The sequence below is a fragment of the Pholcus phalangioides genome, unplaced genomic scaffold (assembly GCF_987345545.1).
Source record: "Pholcus phalangioides strain wild (caught in Gottingen) unplaced genomic scaffold, Ppha-v1.0 ptg000004l_1, whole genome shotgun sequence".
NCBI classification, from domain to species: domain Eukaryota; kingdom Metazoa; phylum Arthropoda; class Arachnida; order Araneae; family Pholcidae; genus Pholcus; species Pholcus phalangioides.
In genome coordinates, this window is record NW_028301597.1 from 18,539,234 (window position 1) to 18,560,949 (window position 21,716).

The following is a 21,716-nucleotide window of genomic DNA, read 5'->3' on the forward strand; positions in this document are numbered from 1 at the left end:
GCAACTCATGAGATCTGTTTATTGTAGAACTTGAAGAGATTAAAATCTTTTCTCCACGCTTTCAGCTTTCTTTACCCGTAAGTTGTTTGGTTTCATGCTATTTTAGGAACTGTTTTCACTTGTTCTTAGCAGTAAACATAATTTTTCCCTTCTTGCTGTTTTAGAATTTTTTTACATAACTGGTGAGATGGGGAAAAAAAATCTCTTCCTCTTCTCAAATGCCAAATACCATAAACAAACTTCACCATTCAGTGTATTTTCTTTCAATTCCATACAGTGAAATCTCGATATAACGATATTTTGCGGACCAAGGAAAAATATCGTAATAGAGCGGCAACAATATCATCACGTGACATCAACTTCATGCTGTTGTTGGCATCTTTTTTAAATCGGCGTTGTTCGTACTGTCGACGCCGCTTATTAGAATCATGGATAATGTTATCATTTAGGTATAAGGAACGGACCAATATCATAGAATGGGTAAAAATTCGTAAAAAGTTATCGGGACTTCGGTTAATGTTCAATCAATTTTTTTCCCGTCGAAAGTTTTTTTTTTCCGTATTCTAAAGCAAAGATTTAACCACAAACTTGATGTTTTTTCCTGTAAGTTATCGTTATCAGGATGAAAGACCATGTAGGAGGCTGGAAGGTGTTCTCTTCCCCCTTCTTTGTTGACAAAAATTTCCGTGCTTAATGTCGTAATCAGTTCACAGTATTCACTGTGATCCATATACGCATGGAGCTGTTTTTTCAATGGCCTCCCGGCACATTCAAAAGATGCCACCCACGGGAATGCGATGTTGCAGAGCAAGCGCAGTACGTTAAACATGCAAACGTGTCTCCTAATTTTGGTTTATTCAATACAATTTTTTCTTGGTGTTGGGATTTAATTTTCCTTCAGTGTATATTATGTAAAGGATATCATTGTATTGAGAGAAGTTAGATTATATGCTATTCCAAATAAGTTTTTTAATAAAATATCGTTGTGTGTGTGTAGAGGGATTTATCGTTATATCTAGTAGCGTTGTAGCGAGGTTTCATTGCACTTCCGTTAAAATCGATTTCTATCTCTCATTGACCAAAAAAAAACCAGATTAAATTCAATTGTATTTAATTATATCAATCATATTTTCTTTTCCACTTCAAGGAAAACCATTTGCTCTCTCAGCAATCAAAATAATGATATTTCACTTAAGAAACATGATCCTTGAAGAAGAAAAAAACGAACACCGTATTGTTTATTTCCGTGAAAATAAATCCCATTCAACTTTAACATATATTTCTAGAGGTATTGAATTTTTTTTTTATTTTGAATTTCTTTTACCGGAGAGAGAGAGAGAGAGAGAGAGAGAAAATACAGCTGTCTGTAACATGTTTGCCTCAGCCAGCAAGCAAGTGTATGGTAGCGTTGAGTCACGTTTCTACCACATCATGCGACGTATTGAGAACGAAAAATTTAGGCCGGCATGAATAATTACCATGTGTTATAGCAGAAATATGCGCTCTCTTCATGACTTGATATCGTTGAAATGGAAATTCCGAAGAAGAATTAATTTTGTTCAGCCTTAGAAATCGCTGATTAGCGGTGGTTTCATCACCACAAATACATGAATCGATTATGTTTCGGAGGATTCACCTGCTATTACTCGTTTTTCACTATTTCTCGTGGGAATGAATACTAATCTATTCATTACTTCGTGTCATGCCTGCTTGCTGAATAATCCTGTTTGTTTGTGACCATGAAACATTTGCACGTCATTGTGACAGAGTATTTATTTATTCATTTTTTACATGCCCTATGGTTCGAATTTCGTGCTCGAACTACGATACTCATTTGAATCATTGATTACACTGCTTAACGCTGATTTTTATTACTGAAGATATTTCAGTGATTTTAGGGGTGACTTTTGGGCGCTGATTCGGGATTTGCATTGGTTTTTGTCAGATGGCTCTAGTTTTTGAGATAAAGTGAAAATTAAATTTCAACAGTAGCTTAATACACACATCGAAACGTAAATCAATAAATCAATGATAAACTTAAGATCAGTACATATAGACCACTGATTTGTCTGATGACATAAATATTATAGTGAATGAAATAAAGGGGAAAAAAAGAAAAGATTATATAAAAGTAAACATCCCTCGCAAAAATTAGTGGCTGCAGACTACATTGAAATGTTGATAGAGCCAATTTGGCTAAACCGATGTTTCCCAAAATGGGCAATATCATCCCCCTGGGAGCGATGGAAGTGTCCAGGGGACCCAATAGAAGCTTAGGGTTTAGTATAGGATTCTATGTGTTGACTCTTGGGTTGGGAGGCCATGAGAAAATTTTTTTGAAGTGTTGGGGGTGGGGGGCGATGGAAAGAGAAGTTTTGGGGAACTATGGGCTAAACCAGCGGTTCTCGACCTTTTTTGACTTGCGGATCTCTTTTCGGTAGAAAATTTCTATGGTAGAGCTCCGCAGGCCTATTTTTTATTTATTCATCAAAGTTAATGGTTTATTTTTATTATTTAAAAATATTTGTAATAATTTTTTTTTTGAAATTTACGGTATTTTTTTATTTTTCTAATGCGGCCGTGGAGCCCCTGGAGAGTGCACACTGATCCCCAAGGGCTCCGCGGAGTACCGGTTGAGAATCGCTATGCTAAACCAACACCGGTATTACGCTATAAAAGTTTGACGAAAGATCTTTTTCAAATTTGAAAAAAAGAACCGATAAGCCTATTGGTTGCATTCACTGGAACGTAAACAATATGCTTACTGATTACATATTTCAAGTTTTATGAAAAGGATTTTTACAAAACGTTTACAGTGCAATCCCGCCCTAAAAACCGTTAAAATTTCCTTGGAAACTTGATTTTTTTGAGCAGTTTTATCAGTTTGTTACCAGTTTTCAGGTCCGATAATTTCCAATAAATCGATCTTTTTTCTTTTTTTTTAAATTGCGTAGACATTTTTCAATTGTGATAACACGTTTCTTGAAAATTCATTAATTTTTTCTGATGAGGGAAACGTTTATGAAGAGGGAAACGTTTTTGATCGAATACATCGATCTATATGATCGGCACTGTATGAAATGAGCAGCATTTGATCGAATACATCGATCAAATGCTGCTCATTTTATACAGTGCCAGAGAGGCCAAAAACCTCGTGTTTATATGTTCGTGTGTGATTTTTTTTTTCTCTCTCTATAACATAAATGATGCATTATGTCATTATATGATGTATTTTTTCCCCTGCTTGAGATTTTTATATAATGATATAGGTCTATGCCTGTCATTCAATACATCAACTGTGTACAATATTTTAGGATACAAACACTCTTCTCTCACATGCATAATACTTGTGATTATTTGAACGGTGTTTTATTGCTGAATAGCTCCAGCATCCGGTTCTAGGGTATGCGTGTTTGTAAACACAAGAAATCGGTTTGGCAGTTTTCCAGTTGGGTGTAATCCAGTTTTGGGAAGAAAGTGTGTAATTTGTGTTTATATATTTAGTATGGGTAAAACGAGTTCATTTGGGGGAAAAAAAGTCAATTTTTTCGTTTGTAAATGAAAGAATTATTACGTTGTCCCGAAAGTTCTGAGCGTTCATTTGTAGGCGTATGCTTTGGCTGCTGGCGTGTTTTTCCGTCATAATTGAAATAAATATTATGAGGGGGAGTTTGAAAATCTAATTAAGATTTTTAGTCTGGCTTTCAGGGGTTATAAGTGTATTATGAATATATTTATAGGGTGTTAAATATGGTTTATCAAAAGATGTGTTTTTAGGCGTACTTGACATCTTTTTTGAAAAAATGGTGATGCTGCTCTAACTTGCATAAATAAATATGTATGGAGTTTCTGGATGTGATATTTCACCTAAAAGAAACAGCTCAGAGTCAAGTTTCAAATTCGAGAATTTCAATCTAGTCTACAAGATTAGAAGCAGTGTAATCAATTATCTGTTGCAGTGGGCGAATTCGTGATAGAGTCTTAAATCCAAAAAAATTCAGAGCTGACCACACTTGAAATTTAGCAGAGATTCTGAAACATAAATATTCGGTTCACAAGAATTTTTCTAGTTAGAGAAGAACCGCAGGGATTGATATTCAGCGTGTTTGTGTGTATGTGTGACATTCTTATGAAACGTAGCAAAAAAAAGCACATATTTTCAAGCTCTCGTTCTTCTTCGGTCACTCAAAGAATTTCTACGAGATTGAACGAATGAGATAGTCCAGGTTCTGTTATCAAATCCAGTCATACTGATTAGGGGTCATTCAAGTATTACATCAGCATGGGGGGGGAAAGAGGAGGTTTCGGATTTGCTAACTTTTGATGACAAGGGGTGGGGGTTTGAAGGTTGCTTACGTCATCAATCACCCCGTTTTGAAGATATGAAATAATATAAGCTTCTGACGAAATTTTGCTGACAGGGGGAGGGGGGTCAAAAATGGCTGAAAATCTGCTTACGTAATACTTCAATGGCCCCTTAGGAATCGTGACATCTGAATTCTATTTGTTTTGTTACCTTGAAAAGTTTTTAGTACGAAAAATCATTGGCTGATATAAATACTGTCAAAAGCCACTTACATGAAATTTTGCCTCCATATCAACTGAATTTTTACAAGGTCGGAACTTCGAAAATGTATGAGCTTGTGGATTAAAAAAATAGAGGATATTTATATATAATGTAGGTTTAGTTTTGAACTTATTTTATCCTACTCTTAATAACTTAACAGATAAACGCTCTTAAATTTCGTTACGAATCAAAAGAAATAGAAATCTGAGCAACAATTTTTTTTTAATGTTAAGTAGAAGCCCCAAAGCAGAATATGCCGAAATGTGCGTTGTACGTCGCAGATCAATCTGGAAGAATTTTAAAAAAAGTGTAGAAAAACGCTATTATGTATATGCGAATTTTTACCACAGAACATTCTCAGTCAGCTGAAGGCTCGTTGCAGAACAACGCAAAACATTTTGCTTTGAAGAGTAGAGGGAAAGCGCATATATACAGTAAAAGTCGGTTATACCGATAGTTCTTTATCACGAGGAAAATTGTTATAACAAACTTCTTTTTATAAGCATGTTTCCATTTTTTTTGCTCTTTCAAGTTATAAAATTGTTACTTTATCTGCATTAAAACAACTCATAGATAGATAATTTTGTTCTAATATTAACAGAATCAATAGGACTCCAGTCATGAAATTGATTTTTGTATGGAATTTAGTATTATCAGTGATTTTGTCGACCGACGACGATTTTAAACTATAAGTTCAGGTCAAATCAGTTCTGGCAGTTCAGTTACTGTGGTCACATTGTCACCGGTAGAGGCAAAATTCAAATGAAAGCATCACAAATCTCATGTATATTTAGGGAAGCCCAAACATTAGAAGAGGTAATTTGATTTTTCTGTGTCCATTCTTAGTTCGAAATACCTCAGAGAGTAATTTTTAAGAGGATTATGTGGCTATAATAAGAGTCATCGTGTTTAATCCTTGCAGTAAAGAAAAGCGAAGGAAAAAAACTAATTTTTGTGAAATTTTTTTTGATGTAATAACAAATGCTTTCTAATTTTCAAAATCTGCTTTAACCGCATATTTTTTGTATCTTTAACATTAGCTATTTGAAAATCACTTGCAAATCATTCGTTACAGCAAAGATTCTCGTTATAAACCGTACTTGTTATATCGGACTTTTACTATATTGCCTAAGCATTTTGTATTCGAAACTCTGTGAAAGTTAGCAAAATGTGAGTAAACCAGGATTGAAGAATCAAAAATGGAAGTAATACTTTTTTTATTCGTTTTCGATAGTTGAAAAAATAGACAGATATCAGTGGATGTATTTATTTGTTTTGTCGCCTGCTTGTGTTTTATTTCTCCTTCCTCGGCTATGACCTTTGTTACCGCCAAGCCTCAATGGGTTGAGAAGAAAGTTTAGTCAAAGGAAGTGAGATAAGTTTTGCCTCGCGTCATTTCCGTCAATAATGAGATTCGAATAAGATGAGGGGGAAGAAGACGGGGAAAAAAAATCAGTCACACACAAACAGCAGCCATACTTCCATTATAATATACACGACACTACCAGGAAATATGACAACATCCTACTCTTTTCTCCAGCAGAGCCTGTCCTCCATTTTGATGTATGATGGCTGTTGCTTTTATAGGAAAGCCTTCTCTTTTCTGTCATCCCATCCATCCCGGATAGACTTTCACTTTTCTTCGCTTTCTCTCTCTACAATGAACAGAAGCAGAGATGACATCATTGTGACCGTGATATTAGCCTCACACGCACAACTCTCTATGGAACGTTTGACGCCCCGTTCTCAAGCATACACGCGAAAGAGGAGGAGAAAAAAATGTCCGGATGGGGGGGTTTCTCTGAGAAATTAGTTGGAAGAAAAGGAGAATAATTTCTGTGCGCTTCTTTACTTTTAGGGGGGGGGGGGGCCTTGATCTGGGATTTTGTGGTCAAAGGTGCAAGTTTCTATCCATCTAATTCGAATTTTTCTGGAGGTCCATCATTGTCGTAACGCGAGATCGCGATTAAAGCCAGGGCCACAGTCGTGGCAAACCTGACCCACATAGTCATTCGCAAAAATTTGCTTCCAACATTTGCCTTTCCCGGATGCCCCAAAAGCAGAATATGTCGAAATCCGCGACGTACATTGCAGAACAATCAGTGTTACTGCAGAACAATCTGGAGTAATTTCAGAGAAAAAGTGCAGAAAACACTATTATGGGGATTTTTATTGCAAAACATTTCCAGTCAGCCAATGGCTCGTTGCAAGACAATGCAAAACATTCTATTTCGGGGCCTATTGCAAAGAAGCAGCAGTGGCATAGGCTGGCTACACACTGGCCTAGGTTGGCCCAATGTTCCGTGACGAATATTTGCCTTTAAGCACATTCTGTATGTTGTGACTGCTGGCGTTCTTCGACCAATGTGTGGCCAGACGAATTGGAAGATCGGAAAGGAAGGCGGCTGCTTTGACCAGGCTTTCTATTCTTTTAAACCTCCAATATTTGACGATTATTACCAATGGTGGAGCAGCCACACTACTTGCCCATGACAAATCTTGGAACGTATCGGGCCATCCTTGACATGAGTGTGGCCCTCACTTAAGTCATGTAATCACGCAAACGGAGATGAATTTTTTTTAACGCGACAAATTAAAATACTTTAGAAACCAAAATCGATAGTGAAAATGTCGAACAGTATCAACTTCTAAATTTCATCTAAATTTATTCGGTAAGACGCTTTCGAAACCAAACGTGCCAGAGATTATTATAAAAAAACTGATGAGATCCTTTTGGTATCAACGAAAAAAATGACGTTGTAATTAATATAGCAAAGATGTATAGTGTTGATCATTTGGATAATTGTTATAAGTGTCATTTCAGATTAACAGCGAGTGACCAACTCATTTGATTTTTTTTTAGTTCCTTAAAAAAAAAAATGGACGTGAGTTCAATGATCATGTCTGTTCTGCTTTCCGTGATGACGAAAAGTAGATAAAATCACATTCTATAGTTCTGGATAGAGAATGCTGAATCTATAGATAGCCACCTGTCAAACTTTCATTCAAATGGAACTCGTTTATAAACACTGGTTGCACCCACTGGTACTAGCTACTTCATGTCCGTAACATTAGTCTTGTGTCCATCAGGCCAAAATGCGGGTTTCTGTAATTGGGTTTGTCTTTCGCTCACCCCTTCCCTTCCCCTCCCCTCCGATACCTAATTAAATTTAACTTTTTTTTAGTCTGAAGGGAGGCGGAAAGTTCGTCCGGTCTCAAGGAAAATATGAACGTTTACTGCCTATTACCGCTTCGATTCCGGATATTATCAGAACCTGAAGTTCAGAGAAAAAAAAACCACTTTCGTTTGTAATTATGTTCGCTTGCTCAGATCTGGTTTTGAATTAGATTTCTTTTAAATAATTGTGTGAAAAAGAACCGATTTCGATTTCCTTTAAGAATAACATACAAGGTGAAAACTTGACTGTTTCACTTCAAATAACTCGTAAACCGTTGGTTATAGAAACATACTTTTAATTAGAAAAAGTATTTTAATAACATGCCCATCTTAGACGTATCATTTATTCTACTAAGAGCCATATATGTATCGAGATACAAATTTAATTTTTCATATGCCCCCCGTAACCTCCAATTAGAAAGTTGTTGCAATATTCACTTAGATATTTGAATTCAAAAATCCCCGAAAATGAAGGAAAGAACCGCAACGGCAAAGATCATTTTACGATTCCTGTGCTGTTCTTTCCCTCATTTTTAGCGATTTTGAATTCGAATATCTCGACCAATATTGCACTTGTTAACAAAAAAAATGTGATGTTTCTCTCTGGAGACGCGAGTTCGAAATTTTTGCTCATTCTTTGATATATTCTTCCTTGATATTTGTGGGGGGGGGGGGGGGGGAACTGAACAAAAACTGATATCAGTTCTCGAAATATTCTGTAAAAGAAATGAACAAAGTTTAGAATCTAGTCATGGTCATGTAATGACCATGATGTGATCAAAATTATCAAAGGAATAAATGATGTTTAAAATATATTAAAAAGGAGATCTTTTAAAAATCCTTTTAAATCAGAGGATAGATTCAAATCGAAAATGATTTCTTTGAAGAAAATTTAGATTTAAAAAAAAAGAAATATTTTTTTACTAATTCAATTATTGTGATGAATTTTAGCAATTCAAGTCTTGTAAATTTTATCATAAATTTTTTTTCGTATTGGACATGATATCAATCAACCAACCAGTCCATAGTACTTGGTCAAGTGTTAGTTAACATTGTGCATTAATCTAAAACATTTTTGAAACTTTTTTACATCTCTTAAGATTCATAAAGAAAATATATTTTTGTATGCTATGCATGAAAGAAGCTCTTTGATGATGACCGAGTATATTAAACTCATAAATTTTTATGAAATCTTAATACCTGTTTTATATGAATGTTGAAATAGAGGTAAAAATGGAATGAAATAATCTTTTAAGTTCAGAAAAAGCAACTGTGAAATAATTGTGTCCTTTAAATTTTATTAAATTAAAATAAATTTTTTGTACGATTTAATTTTAATGGAAATATTTTGTCCTTGTTAAGTCAACTAATTTAGTTCTTTTAAAATTTGTTTTGCAGAGAAAAACTCTTCTTTCCTTTTACTACCTTCATTTATATATGTATCTTTAACAAGTTGATTTTAAGGATGTATTTTTCAACAGGCATCAATGGACCTACCTCCAGACAAAGTGAAACTTTTAAAACAGTATGATGATGAGAAGAAATGGGATATGATATGTGATCAGGTATAGAAAAGAAAATTTAATTATATTCTATATTTAAATCTTTTATGAATCAGTTTATTGCTGCGATAAATTTACTTATGTGCTGATATGATGATTTGTGTGCCTTTTTTTATCCTTGAAACGTTTTTCAATCATAAAAATTATAAATATTGATTTTTGAATAATTGAGACACATTAAATTGAACTTTTTCCATCTTAATAATTACTATAAGCGAGTTTTAAGTTATTATTATAGTTCATAACCAATTTTGTGACTTAAACAATCCTAAAAAATTGCAGTAAAAATGTCCAAAAAACTAAAAAAATGACCTAAAGATCTGAAAGAATGCCCTAAAAATGGAAAAACATCCCTTAAAACTGTCAAAAACATGGCATTAAAATAGTGAAACAAATTTTTTTAGAAACTGATGTTCGAAAGTAAACATTTTTTTAAATATATGTATTTGAATTAACATTTATATGTTCAACATTAGATTTCATCAAAAACTGTCAATGTTTTTTTTTTTTGATAAAACAGTATATAATTTATGAGTGGGTTAGGAAATCTAAGTAAATTCCTAAGACACAAAATAGAAATTTTTGCAAGCACAGTTTTGGATAAATTTCTCTCAACATTAATAGCTGTTATTTGGGACATTTAGAAAAAAAAAATCTGATCTCCATTCGCAGTTAATTCTCTTCAATTTCAATACTTTTAGATGTTCTTGTGAAGGCATCAAACAATTTTCTACAGACAAATGAATTGATCCCCTTTTTCCTAATTTCATAATAGCAAATTGGCCTACCCACCTTTGGCACACCTAACATTCATAGCACCTACATTCATAGCATCAATAAGTTTTCTGCAAGAACTGAATGGTGGGAAAAAAGAATTCTGAAAAGTATTCTTATACTGATCAAAATCATTCAATATGAATTTTCAAATTTAAAAACTTTCCCTGTAGTACATGTAAGTACTGCCATGTTTCCAATCAACCTTTTTATGTAATTAAAAAAAAGTTCTTTCTCTCAACATCCCATATAGATTAGAATTCTTTGAATTCTCTACTTTCATTTATTGTTTGGTGAATTGGCCATAGGCGGAGATAGACTTGAAAGTCTGGGGGGGGGCATGATGATGTTGATGTATGATGATGCCAATTCATATATAGGTAAAATACATTAGATCAGTTGGCTTTAACTTTGACACTAAGAGGGGGGCACCCCCCTCCCGTATTTCCACTTATGGCAAAGGCTAGTTCTTGGAATTTTTACTATAAAAATGTGTATGAAATTGATAGTTAATTTTGCCCATCTAAGGACGATACAAATGAAGTGATGAAATTTATACAGTTTTAAATAAAAATTAATAAATTTTCTTAACATTTTTTCAGCTTACTTTACATACATTTTGAAAAAAAAAATCATAAAAATGCCTTGAAAGAAAAAAGTGTTAAAAAACGCATTTGTCATCTACATCCAGGCCCTGCTTATAACATTGCTAATAATGTATATTAGTCTGATTCAGTCTGGGTGGTACTTTGAAATCTACAGACTTTTTATGTACTTACTTGCATATGAATAAACTGAGAGTCTGACTGTTGTATGAATTTTCAATAGAGATTCTATGTTATTAATGTAAAAACAGTGTTTCGGATTTGTGAGACATAATTTATTTTTGGAAATTTTAACTAAACTTTTAATGTGAGAGATATGGACGGTTTTTTTTGCAGCCCAAAATATCAAGAAAACAGTTATTTTCTGAATATTAGTTCACCTCAGCAAAATATCCAGAAAATACCTGTTTTCTTGATATCTTTGGGATGAGAAAAAGCCGGCTATATCTCTCTCTCTACTGTCCCACCTGAGGGCCATTTTCTGAAGTTAAGCGAGGCTACTAATGCGTCTACTTCAGTGCCTTGCGCCACAGTGTGAGAAATAAGGAAGGCAGGGTCGTGTCTCCAGTGATGTGGATGATAGCATGCTTGCCCAGTATGCAAGAGGGTCTGAGTTCGAGTCCCAGTGGAGACTATTTTTCTTTCCGAGTTTACCTCGGCATAATATCCAGAAAATATGTTTCCTTGAAATTTTTAATGTATTTGTTGTAAGAAATACTCAATGGTTTTATTTGTTTTTTTGATGTTTGTATCACAGGAAAAAGTCATGGCCAAAGCTTCTCCAGCTTTCTATTTGAGAAAATTAAAGACATATCTGGATCCCAAAGCTTCTAGAAGTTCTCGGGTTAGTATAATCTAGATTTGTGTGCTGTATCATTTCATGAAAGAAAATCTTTAACAGGGGTTAATAGACTCCAAAATATCTAAATGAGTCATTAATAACATAGTCACTTTAAACATTACATGCAGTCAATGTGTATGTTTTCAACGAGACTTTTTATTTTGAAGAGCAATGTGTGAGGTTTTTTGACAGAGGGTTTTTGATGTGACAGTTGAAACCATCTTTTCAACCATCAGAAACTGCCATGCATCAAAAACCAGCCAACGCTGATTTAAAAGCACTCTAAAGCTCTAAAGCTTTTATCCAACCTGGAGGGCAACAATAGGGCCTTATCTATTATATAATTTAATTTCAAAGTTTACTTGAAACCTGAATTTATGTGTATAAAATATTGGCATGTACACACAGTCAGGCCGCCCTACAGTTTTTATATCAAGTCTGTTTAATTCCATATTTTCTATCACATCATTATTATTGTTATACTGTATGAGTGTTGACATAGCCAATTGCTCTGGGCATTGAATTCATGTAGTACATATCAAAGTGTTGTTTTATCAGTATGGGACCATTTAAGTATTACGTAAGCAGATTTTCAGCCATTTTTGACCCCCCCCTTGTTAGCAAAAGTCAGCAAAACACTGACTCTCCCCCCCCCCCTGTCAGCAAAATTTCATCAGCAGCTTAAAATATTTCATATCTTCCAAAGGGGGCGGTTGATGATGTAAGCAACCTTTAACCCCCCCCCCTTGTCATCAAAAGTCAGCAAATCGGAACCCCCCCCCCCCTCGATGCTGACGTAATATTTGAATGACCCCTATGTACTTTAGAAATAAAAATAGTCAAGTTTTGACCATTAAAGAACAATCAATTTCATTACAGAAGAGAAAGATACTTGGTGATGCCACATCAACTCAGGTTTTGAGAGATTTAGAAATATCGTTGAGGACCAACAATATAGAGTAAGTTTTTCCATTCAAAAAAATTTAGTTTTTTTTTTGGATTTGAAAAAAGGGGTGATTTTTAAAAATATTTTTTGTTAGGAATCAGTCTTTTCAGATAAAAGAGAGAAATTTTTTGAATATATTTTTCTGTAATATATTCATTTCCCTAGAAATAAAACATTTTAAAATATTCTCCAGGTGGGTTCGAGAGTTCCTAGATGAAGAAAACAATGGGCTGGATGTCCTTGTGAATTATTTATCTTTTCGTCTTCTTATAGTTAGGTAAGTTATTCAGCTGTTCATCAAATAATAAATAAATGCATTAGTTTTTATACCTGTAGGCTGTTGTTGCATGCAGAAAGCTCAAATAGGCTAATGTATGTAATAATCAGGAATGATGAAATATTTTAAGAATATTAATAGCAACATTAATTTTTATGAATGTTTGTTATTTGTTACTTGCTTTTCTTTATCACATTCTGCTCTTAATTTTTGTAAAATTTTTTATGTTTCTGATGAAAGGAAGCTTTTCAAACATGATTTTTTTTCTTGAATTTTCCAAGAGCGAAATTGAAAAAAACTAGAAAAAGCAAACTATTATAATACCAACATTATATCAGTTATAATCAATAATGTTTTTTCCCAGAAAGATTAAAAATACTTAAGCAGCGAACTTGGTGTTTTTTATAGATTTAAAAATCAGTGGCATTTATAGACATGGCAAATTTCATGACACTCCCCATTCATTTTCTAACAAGATTTTCCTTCACAGACCTGGGTCACGAGCGATCTTCAATGGCACATAAACTCCTTAAATAAATGAGTAATGCCTGTCATTGACACAGCTTACCTTGATTTTCTTTTTCTATAGACACAGCCTAAAGTTTTGACATGAATATGTTCTTTGTGCCTACCTTTGTATGGTGGGTACTGACATGATGGAATTGGCATCATCAGATTTGTCTTTGGAATAGCTAACAGATGATACCAGTGTTGTATATTTGCATTGCAAACTTCATTAAGAATGCTGCATGCCTGGTGTCCAGACTACTAACCCACACTTGCACCTCGTGCGTATTCCTCTGATGAATTAATGGTTGGTGTCCAGACTACTACTAAACCACACATGCACCTCATGAAGTTTGTTTCTGTGTAATGCTTCCATCTACCATCAATTTTTCTAACTATCACTGAAGTGTAATGATTGAATAATTGTATTATTGTAGACCTGTTGCTCTCTGTGGGGAGACTTTTTAACAGGCAGATTGGCTCGCATTTGCACCTTGAAGTTAGGAACCACAGGAAACCAATTTCAGCTGACCACCACTATGGGGATGGTGGGGGTTCGAACCTGGGTCCTCTTAATGCGAGTCAATCACTATGACCACTCGACCACCATAGCGGTGTGGTGTCCAGACTAGAAGACATATTAAAATCCATAGGATATTGTTGGATTTATATTTGGAATGTTTAATATTGTGGCATTGGCTTCTATTTGCTTTGTGAACCTTCTGAGATATAGTGTAAAACACAGTTTCATTATGAAAGTGGGCAGCGAGCATGGTGGTCAGACCGGAAGAAGTATTAAAACCAGAATAGCATCATAATGCCTATCAGATGATACCATCTGCTTTTATTTGCATTGCAAGCCTCTCTAAATATAGCTAGAACACAATTTTGTTATGAAAATGGACCCAGATCATAAGAGGTATCAAACCAGAGTAATGTCATTGGATTTTCGTTAATGAGATCTATCTGCAGACATCAAGATCACCGAAGTCTTCTGAATACTTCGAGAGATATGAGCGTTTAAATTGCTTCTATGCAACTTTTTTGCGAATGCACCCAGTATTATCAAATGATTTAAGACATGTTTTCATGTAAATAAAAACTTTTTAAATCGTTGTACACATTAATTTATCTTTATGATCTTTGTTATTCATAGTACACACTAAATTCTGTTTGAATATTAAGTTCAGAAGAAAAGAACATTATATAAAGTCAAGGAAACATTTATTTTCTGGATATGCTGAGGTGAACTTTCTGAGTTCACCTCAGCATATCCAGAAAATAAATGTTTTCTTGATATCTTGGTCTGAGAAAGAGCCATCTATCTCATTATATCAAGTGATGTAAAAAAATCATAAAGCGTTCTTCATATCACAGAGCGAATATTCATAATAATCTGAAAAATTGAGTTTTTTTTTAATTGGGGAAATATTAGCTTAGATACATATAGTATGTATAAGTAGATTAAGATTTCTTGAAATATTCTTTATCATTTGAATGAGAATTGGTTGTAAATATTCTGTCTTAAATTATAAAAATTTTGATACACTATATGTTTTGTGTTTATAATTAGTATTTCAATCTTTGTCTAATCATGTTATTATAGTTTTTACATTGTATTATGTTAAAATAATAATTGCTGATAATTCACTCGTTTTGACTTTAGACATGAACAGATGTATAGTCAAGCAACCAGTGATGATGAAGATGGCAATATACCAAACGGAAATCTTATATCACCAAAGAATCGACCATTACTTCATGTTGAAAGTTTAAAAGTCCGTAGAGCCACCAAACACATAGCAAAACTGAACATGGGGGAAGCAAAAGATGACATACATGTGTGCATAATGTGTTTGAGAGCTATCATGAACAACAAGGTATGCATATGCATAGTCTTAAGTATTTTAATATTGACTTTTGCTCTCTCTGTCTGATCTTGAAAGTGTGCATTTGTACAGGTTACTCATTTACCTTAGATGAATTACCTCATTTACATTTTGGAACAGTACTTTTAATGAATAGATATTTATCTATAGCAGTGGTTCTCAACCTTTGGAAGACCATTGCCCGGCGGTTGAGAAACACTGATTAATAGAATAATAATGTGTTTATATTTTCATGTTGAAAGTTCAAAAGTCTGTAAAGCCACCAAACATATAGCAAAACTTAACAGGGGGAAGCAAAAGATGACATGCATTCATAATTTTAACAGATTTAAGATCTTTAATATCTTGTTACTAATAGTGTTTGAATTTTGTTTTTCTAGTATGGCTTCAATATGGTAATTGAGCACACACAGGCCATCAACTGCATAGCTTTGAGTTTAAATCACAAAAGTTTAAGGTGAGTTTTTCAATTAGTATTTCAAAATATTTTTCATGAGCAATGTTCCCTCTAAGCTGCACGCTTGGTCGAAGTGGCTCTGTGCACACGAAATCACTGAATATGCCATTGGTGTATACAAGATATTGCCAATTTGTGCATAGACAGAGCAGGCCTACGCAGGTAAAAATAATTAGAAGGAACGTTGATCATGAGGATAACACATCATTACCCCTATGCCAGAAATATGAATGTGTAAATTTCAAGAACTTCAAAAACAGTGTTTGAGAAAGTTATTTTCCTAAAATGTTTTATAACATGTGTTTCAATAGAAATACACCTTCATGTTTCTGGCAAAACTTGGATCTCAAAATAAGTGATCCAACCAACTGATATGCCCATAAGGTAGGGGGGGGGAGCAGTATTTCTTATTGTTGATATTCTGCACTGCTGGCAGTCTAATGCAGCGCTTCCCTAACTTTTTGTTCCATCACCCAACTTCAGTAATTTTCTTTCTCATCGCCCCCAACTCAAGCCAACCCATTGGATTCTATATGTGTTATAGCTAGTTTCTACTGCCTCCCCTGGACCCTTCCATTGCCCTCCCCCCACCAGTGGGTGATATTGCCCACTTTAGGATACACTGGTCTAATGCATCATGAAAATTTTGTAGACCTATATTTTAATGAAAGTGATGTGTGAGAAATTTGATAGTGATTAAGAAAAGAAAGGAAATTGCTAATTTTTAGCTTTCTTAAAACATGTATCAAAACTGTTTAATGAATGAATGAAAAAAAGCATCATTGGGAAACTTTTATTGTGAGAAAATATTAGTTTTATATTAATTTCTTTTCACACTTATAATGTTAATCGATTGAAATTTTTATTGAAGAAATTAATCATTCTACTTGGAAAAGCTCAATTTTGAGGTGATTTTACTCACTTGAAAGGGGTGTTGGAGATATATATATATAATTTTTTTTGAAACTGAGACAGCTGTCAAATAAATTCATTAGACAAATTTTTGGAAGCAAATTTTCAACTAGCTTTTTTCAATCAAACATCATGATACATTAGTTGCAAAAAACATGAGATTTTTTTTACTAGAATTTTGTGTGTTTTATATGATTTTTTGAAGCATATTTTTGTTGTCTTTCTGACAGGACAAAGGCTCTTGTGCTGGAGCTTTTGGCTGCAATTTGTTTGGTTAAAGGCGGTCATCAGATAATTCTCTCTGCATTCGACAACTTCAAGAAAGTTTGTGGGGAAATACGACGATTCCAAACCCTCATGGATTATTTTATCAACTATGAGGTGTTCAATATTGACTTTATGGTAAGTTTTCTAATTGTAAATTGTAAGTGGAGATAGATTTTGACTAATTCTAATTGAATTTTGAATCGAATTGAACTTTTGTCTTCCTTTAGAATAGATTAGGAAATCAAGATTAGATTAGGAAATAGTATAGGAAGAAGAATAGTATTAGAAATAGATTAGGAAATAGTATAACCTCTCGATAATGGACACCCATGGGACCAAACATTTTGTTTGCTAATGGGGAGGTACAATATATAGTAGAACCTCGTTTATATGTACGACATTTGGGCTTCGGTTGCAATCAGCACATTTTAAATATTAAAAAATGTATAATATGTTTTACACAAACTTTCTCCATTTTTTTCTAATTTAATACTTTGAAGCCATGAGTTGGGTTGATGCTCATGAATTTTGGTATCTCTATTGAATATACAGAATTATATAGAAATAAAATTTTCCCACATGACGTTTTTTTTTCTCGCAATATTTATCTCCAAGGTCTAATGAATATTAATTTTAATATATCAAATAAATAACATGTAAGAATAATCACAGAAATGCTAATGCTAAGCATTCCCTGCCACAGATCATTTGCATACTTTTCTTTGCCAATATTATGGATTTTACTGCCTTCGTTTTTATGTATGGCATTTCTTCATTCACATACACACTATTTTTCTCTTATAGGTTGCATGCATGCAATTTGTCAACATCATAGTCCATTCTGTTGAAGATATGAATTTTAGGGTCCATCTGCAATATGAATTCACACAGTTGGGATTGGACGATTATCTGGAGAAGTTGAGACAGACTGAGAGTGAGGAACTTCAAGTTCAGATATCTGCTTATCTCGATAATGTGTTTGATGTCAGTGCTCTTATGGAAGATTCCGAGACAAAGAGTGCCGCTCTGGAGCAGGTTGCAGAACTAGAAGAGCAGTTATCAAGGGTATGTGATTCATTTATCATATAATTGTTTTGCTGAAAGAGTAAACTAAGAATAAGATCTATGAATTCACAAATATTTTATTTTGGATTGGATGAATTTTATATCATTGTAAAAATAGCCCTATTACATGCACCATATCTAACTCTTAGAAATTCGTCCCCTTTTCCTTGTGTATGCGTAATTATTTCGTACACCAATCAAAGACTTAATACTGGTGTATAAGAGGCACCTTATTTATCATACCTATTTTTAAATAGCTTCGATGAATGTATGTCTAATACTCTATTGTATAATAAATTCAGTGAAGCTTGTATATAATGATGCTCTCTGTCCATAATAATAAACCTGCTTATAATGATATTTTCTTTGATATTACCTGTTCAATAGGAAATAGCACAAATGTTCAAACTGTTTACAGAGACACCTGTCTATAACAATATTTTTCTAGGTCCCCACAGTATCATTATTGACAGGTTTTACTATGCATAAATAATTTAGAATGTAACTTAAAGGAAATTCAAAATCTGTTCAATTGCCTCAGACATAACTTCCTTTCTAATTGCTTCTTGTTAGTTTATAACCACGTAAATCAAGAGATGTCATGAAGTCAATAGGGTTGATACATGATTGTATATGCTACACATAGTTTACAGAATTGAGTGGATATGAATTTGCTTAAAAGGTGACAAAATTTATATAAAAATTTGTTGTATTGTGAAATAGAGGCTCTAGAGGCAAAGGTACATCATAGGTATGAGTTCCTTTTCTTAGTGTTTCACCAAAATTAGTGCTTGGCATCATAAGAGGTGTCTAAGTTGCATTAACTGTTACCTTATTCTATGGTTTGTTAACTTACAAGTTCAGGACTTTTCAGTTGCTGACTGACCAATGATCACAGTGTGCATTTATGTCTTTTTAACCAGTCTGGAACTTTTGTTCTGATTGGTCAGTAACTTAACTCGTACACCTCCTGATTATGCTAATCAGTAGTTCTGCAGAAATGTTGAGGGAAATTAACTCATGCCAACGACACCCAAGAACCTCTCTTTTAATCGACAATGACAGTGAAAACTTTATCAATAACTTGCATTTTGTTTATTGGTTTATTTACTGTGAAAATCTCTTTGAAGAAAAAGACATCTTTCATTTGGCCAATCCTCTCTAGTCTAGGCCAGTAACATGCTATTCACTATTTTTGCTGACAAATCATTTTCTATATCATCCCCTTCATGCTAGAGACATGAATCTGAAAATTTAAACCTTTTTCTATTATTAGCTAGTTCAATTAGCTAGTTTGGATACCTTATTTTGCTATCTAAGTTTTGCCTGAAATGCGAATGTGTATCCCTATTGAAACACATGTTACAAAACATTTTAAGAAAATAACTTCCATAGAGTAACAGGGGTAAAGTAAACATTTAAATGTCATTTCCCCCCACACTCTTTTTTCCCCCCCATGCCATTGTACATTTGTATTTATAGCATAAGGGCTGCGGGAAGATATGTGAAATTTATATAGGCAGGCTGTTGATAAAAAATTATGTGTATCAGCGGTTTTTTTAAATCATGTTTTAGTTTATTCTGCCTGTATTTATTTTATTTTTTTATTTTAGGCAAATGAGCAGATACAGGAGATGGAAAATGAACTCATGGCCAGACTAGGTAAGAAATGTTTTGGTATTGACTTCTGTAATTTTCATCAGAAATTTTCATATTGCTAATTTTTTTTAAACGAACAGTAATCTTCTTTGTTTTGATGATGAGGAACATCTGGTTAGACCTAAGTATAACATTATAGACTGAATGAAAAGGACTTCAAAAGCGGGCTGATATGCAAGTCCAATCCGTTTTTTACACTGTCGTGACCTTCAGAAACTGATGTTATAGATGCAGTGGCATTAAAAATTATAATAAACTTTTTTTTATCTCTTAACCAGTCAGCTGGTTATGATGACATATGCTGGATGTTTAAGCTAATTATTTCAATTATGATAACTTTTTTTTGTTTATGGTTTAAAAACACAGTTAAGAACATGAGGCCAGTTTCAATATATTCATATAAAAATTTAAACAAGAAAATATATTTTATTAGCTCCAAACTTTTAGAAAAGGAAAAAAAAAGTGAGGGGGGGGGGGGAGGAGAAAGAAGAAATTAATTTGCCAACTGCCTGGTTAAGGCAGGGGTTCTTAACCTTTTTTGACTCATGATCCCTGTGGCATATTTTTCTAAATTTATTTACAAAATTTACTGATTTGCTTTATTTTACTCAAGCAGCTGTTTAGCCAGTCAGGTCTGCACATGGAGCTTTAAGGGGCTCTGCAAAGTACTGGTTAAGAACTGTTGTCTTAAGAGATTATTTTAGCATTCTTCAAGTAATTCAGTGGTGCCCTGTAATTTAATGGTATCACAATTCCACATTGAAACTCCTGCAGAATTATGCATGCATGAAATTCTCTAATTATATTTATATGGAAAATATTGACCTGCGATTCAGTATTAATGAATTAATGATTCATAAATGAATTAATTCAGCAATGAATTATGGTTGAATCACAAGGCACCACTTTATCTCTTATTTATTGTGAAGCTAAATAAAAGTGAGTTAAAGGAACCTGAGGTCATAGGTTCTGGTAATTCTTCATAATTTTTCTTGCCTCTCAAGATTCAAAAATAAGTTTTATTGTTTTTTTTTTAAATTTCTTTTCAAACTATATATTATTTATTGATCATATAAAATAAGCATTTTGATGTTTCACATTTCAGTCGAATTGGAAACTCATTTAGAAACAGTCACGAAAGAGCGAAATGAATTGCTTGTGAGTAATAAATTTTTTATTCACTGTGTAAATCTGTGTTTTATTGAAAAAGTGCTGAATTATATGTTTTTGGAGAACCTACTCATAGTTCTTAAAAATGCCTCCAATAACTTCTTTTTACTTAGAACCTCAAAATAATTCTGTGAGGGAAAAATCTTGAGAATTGTGAGATGAATCATTTCTATTCAACACATATCAAAACAAATCTTATTTCATTGATCTATTGTATATGAATCATTTGGGATGATAAAAAAAAGAAAACTAGCAGTTGTGAAAAAGTGTTTTTGTTTTGTTTTCATGGTATTTGACATAGATTTTCGTCAGTGGAAATCAAGAATTGAAGCACTGAACTTATTCTTCTTTGTCCAAGTCTATAACCAGAGCAGGAGTGTACAATATCTTCTGAGATTGAAAAATACTTGATTTTTAAAAGATTCGTTCATTTTTCTTACAAAAAGTAATGGGCCAGAACAGATCTGGACTTTTAGGCTGGATGTGATTTGTCCAGAGGAACATACATATACATTGTTTCTTGATGCAGGGTGAACTGCAGCATTGTCATGATGAATATGAATGTGCCTCATACTTGCTTTTGGACTCCTTTTTACAAAAATAGAAGAAAACTCTCTTGAAAAAAAATTTGGTAGCACCATGTAAAATTTGTTTACTTTCTGTCTTTTAATGGAATAAGGAGTAAATGGCTTCCTGTTGTTTTCCTGCACTCCATCTTATCTCTTAAAACAAGTTTTATCATCTATGCTAATGTCCTAGTTTTGTTGTGAAGCATCATCAAATTTTTCCACCAAACGTTTTCAACAATCCACCCTTGATTTTTTTCCCCCTGATAAATTGATATCATTGATCAATGTGTGATATCCATCAGCTTGTGACTTGCATAAGGAACATATAGGATTAGAAGACGATTTTAATTACAAATATTCAATGCTCCCTTCATTGCTTTGTAAGTTATACAGCAGTGTATCTTCACCAATGGCCAATTTTTTGTGGTTAGAGAAAAGGGGGGGGGGGTCCACTCAGTTTTTTTCTTTTCC

The 21,716-nt window shown here is 33.6% G+C and overlaps 1 protein-coding gene across 1 annotated transcript in view; it reads left to right on the forward strand.

Annotated features, from left to right (window-relative positions):
* Frl (formin-like protein) overlaps positions 1 to 21,716 on the forward strand; it is a 75,121-nt gene that overhangs the window by 36,734 nt on the left and 16,671 nt on the right. The window contains exons 2-11 of the mRNA XM_089231057.1: positions 9,227 to 9,310; positions 11,444 to 11,530; positions 12,407 to 12,486; positions 12,667 to 12,750; positions 14,924 to 15,137; positions 15,527 to 15,603; positions 16,746 to 16,917; positions 17,587 to 17,847; positions 19,461 to 19,509; positions 20,612 to 20,664. Of these exons, the coding sequence (XP_089087183.1) occupies positions 9,227 to 9,310; positions 11,444 to 11,530; positions 12,407 to 12,486; positions 12,667 to 12,750; positions 14,924 to 15,137; positions 15,527 to 15,603; positions 16,746 to 16,917; positions 17,587 to 17,847; positions 19,461 to 19,509; positions 20,612 to 20,664 (1,161 nt within the window). The remainder of the gene's footprint in view (positions 1 to 9,226; positions 9,311 to 11,443; positions 11,531 to 12,406; positions 12,487 to 12,666; positions 12,751 to 14,923; positions 15,138 to 15,526; positions 15,604 to 16,745; positions 16,918 to 17,586; positions 17,848 to 19,460; positions 19,510 to 20,611; positions 20,665 to 21,716) is intronic.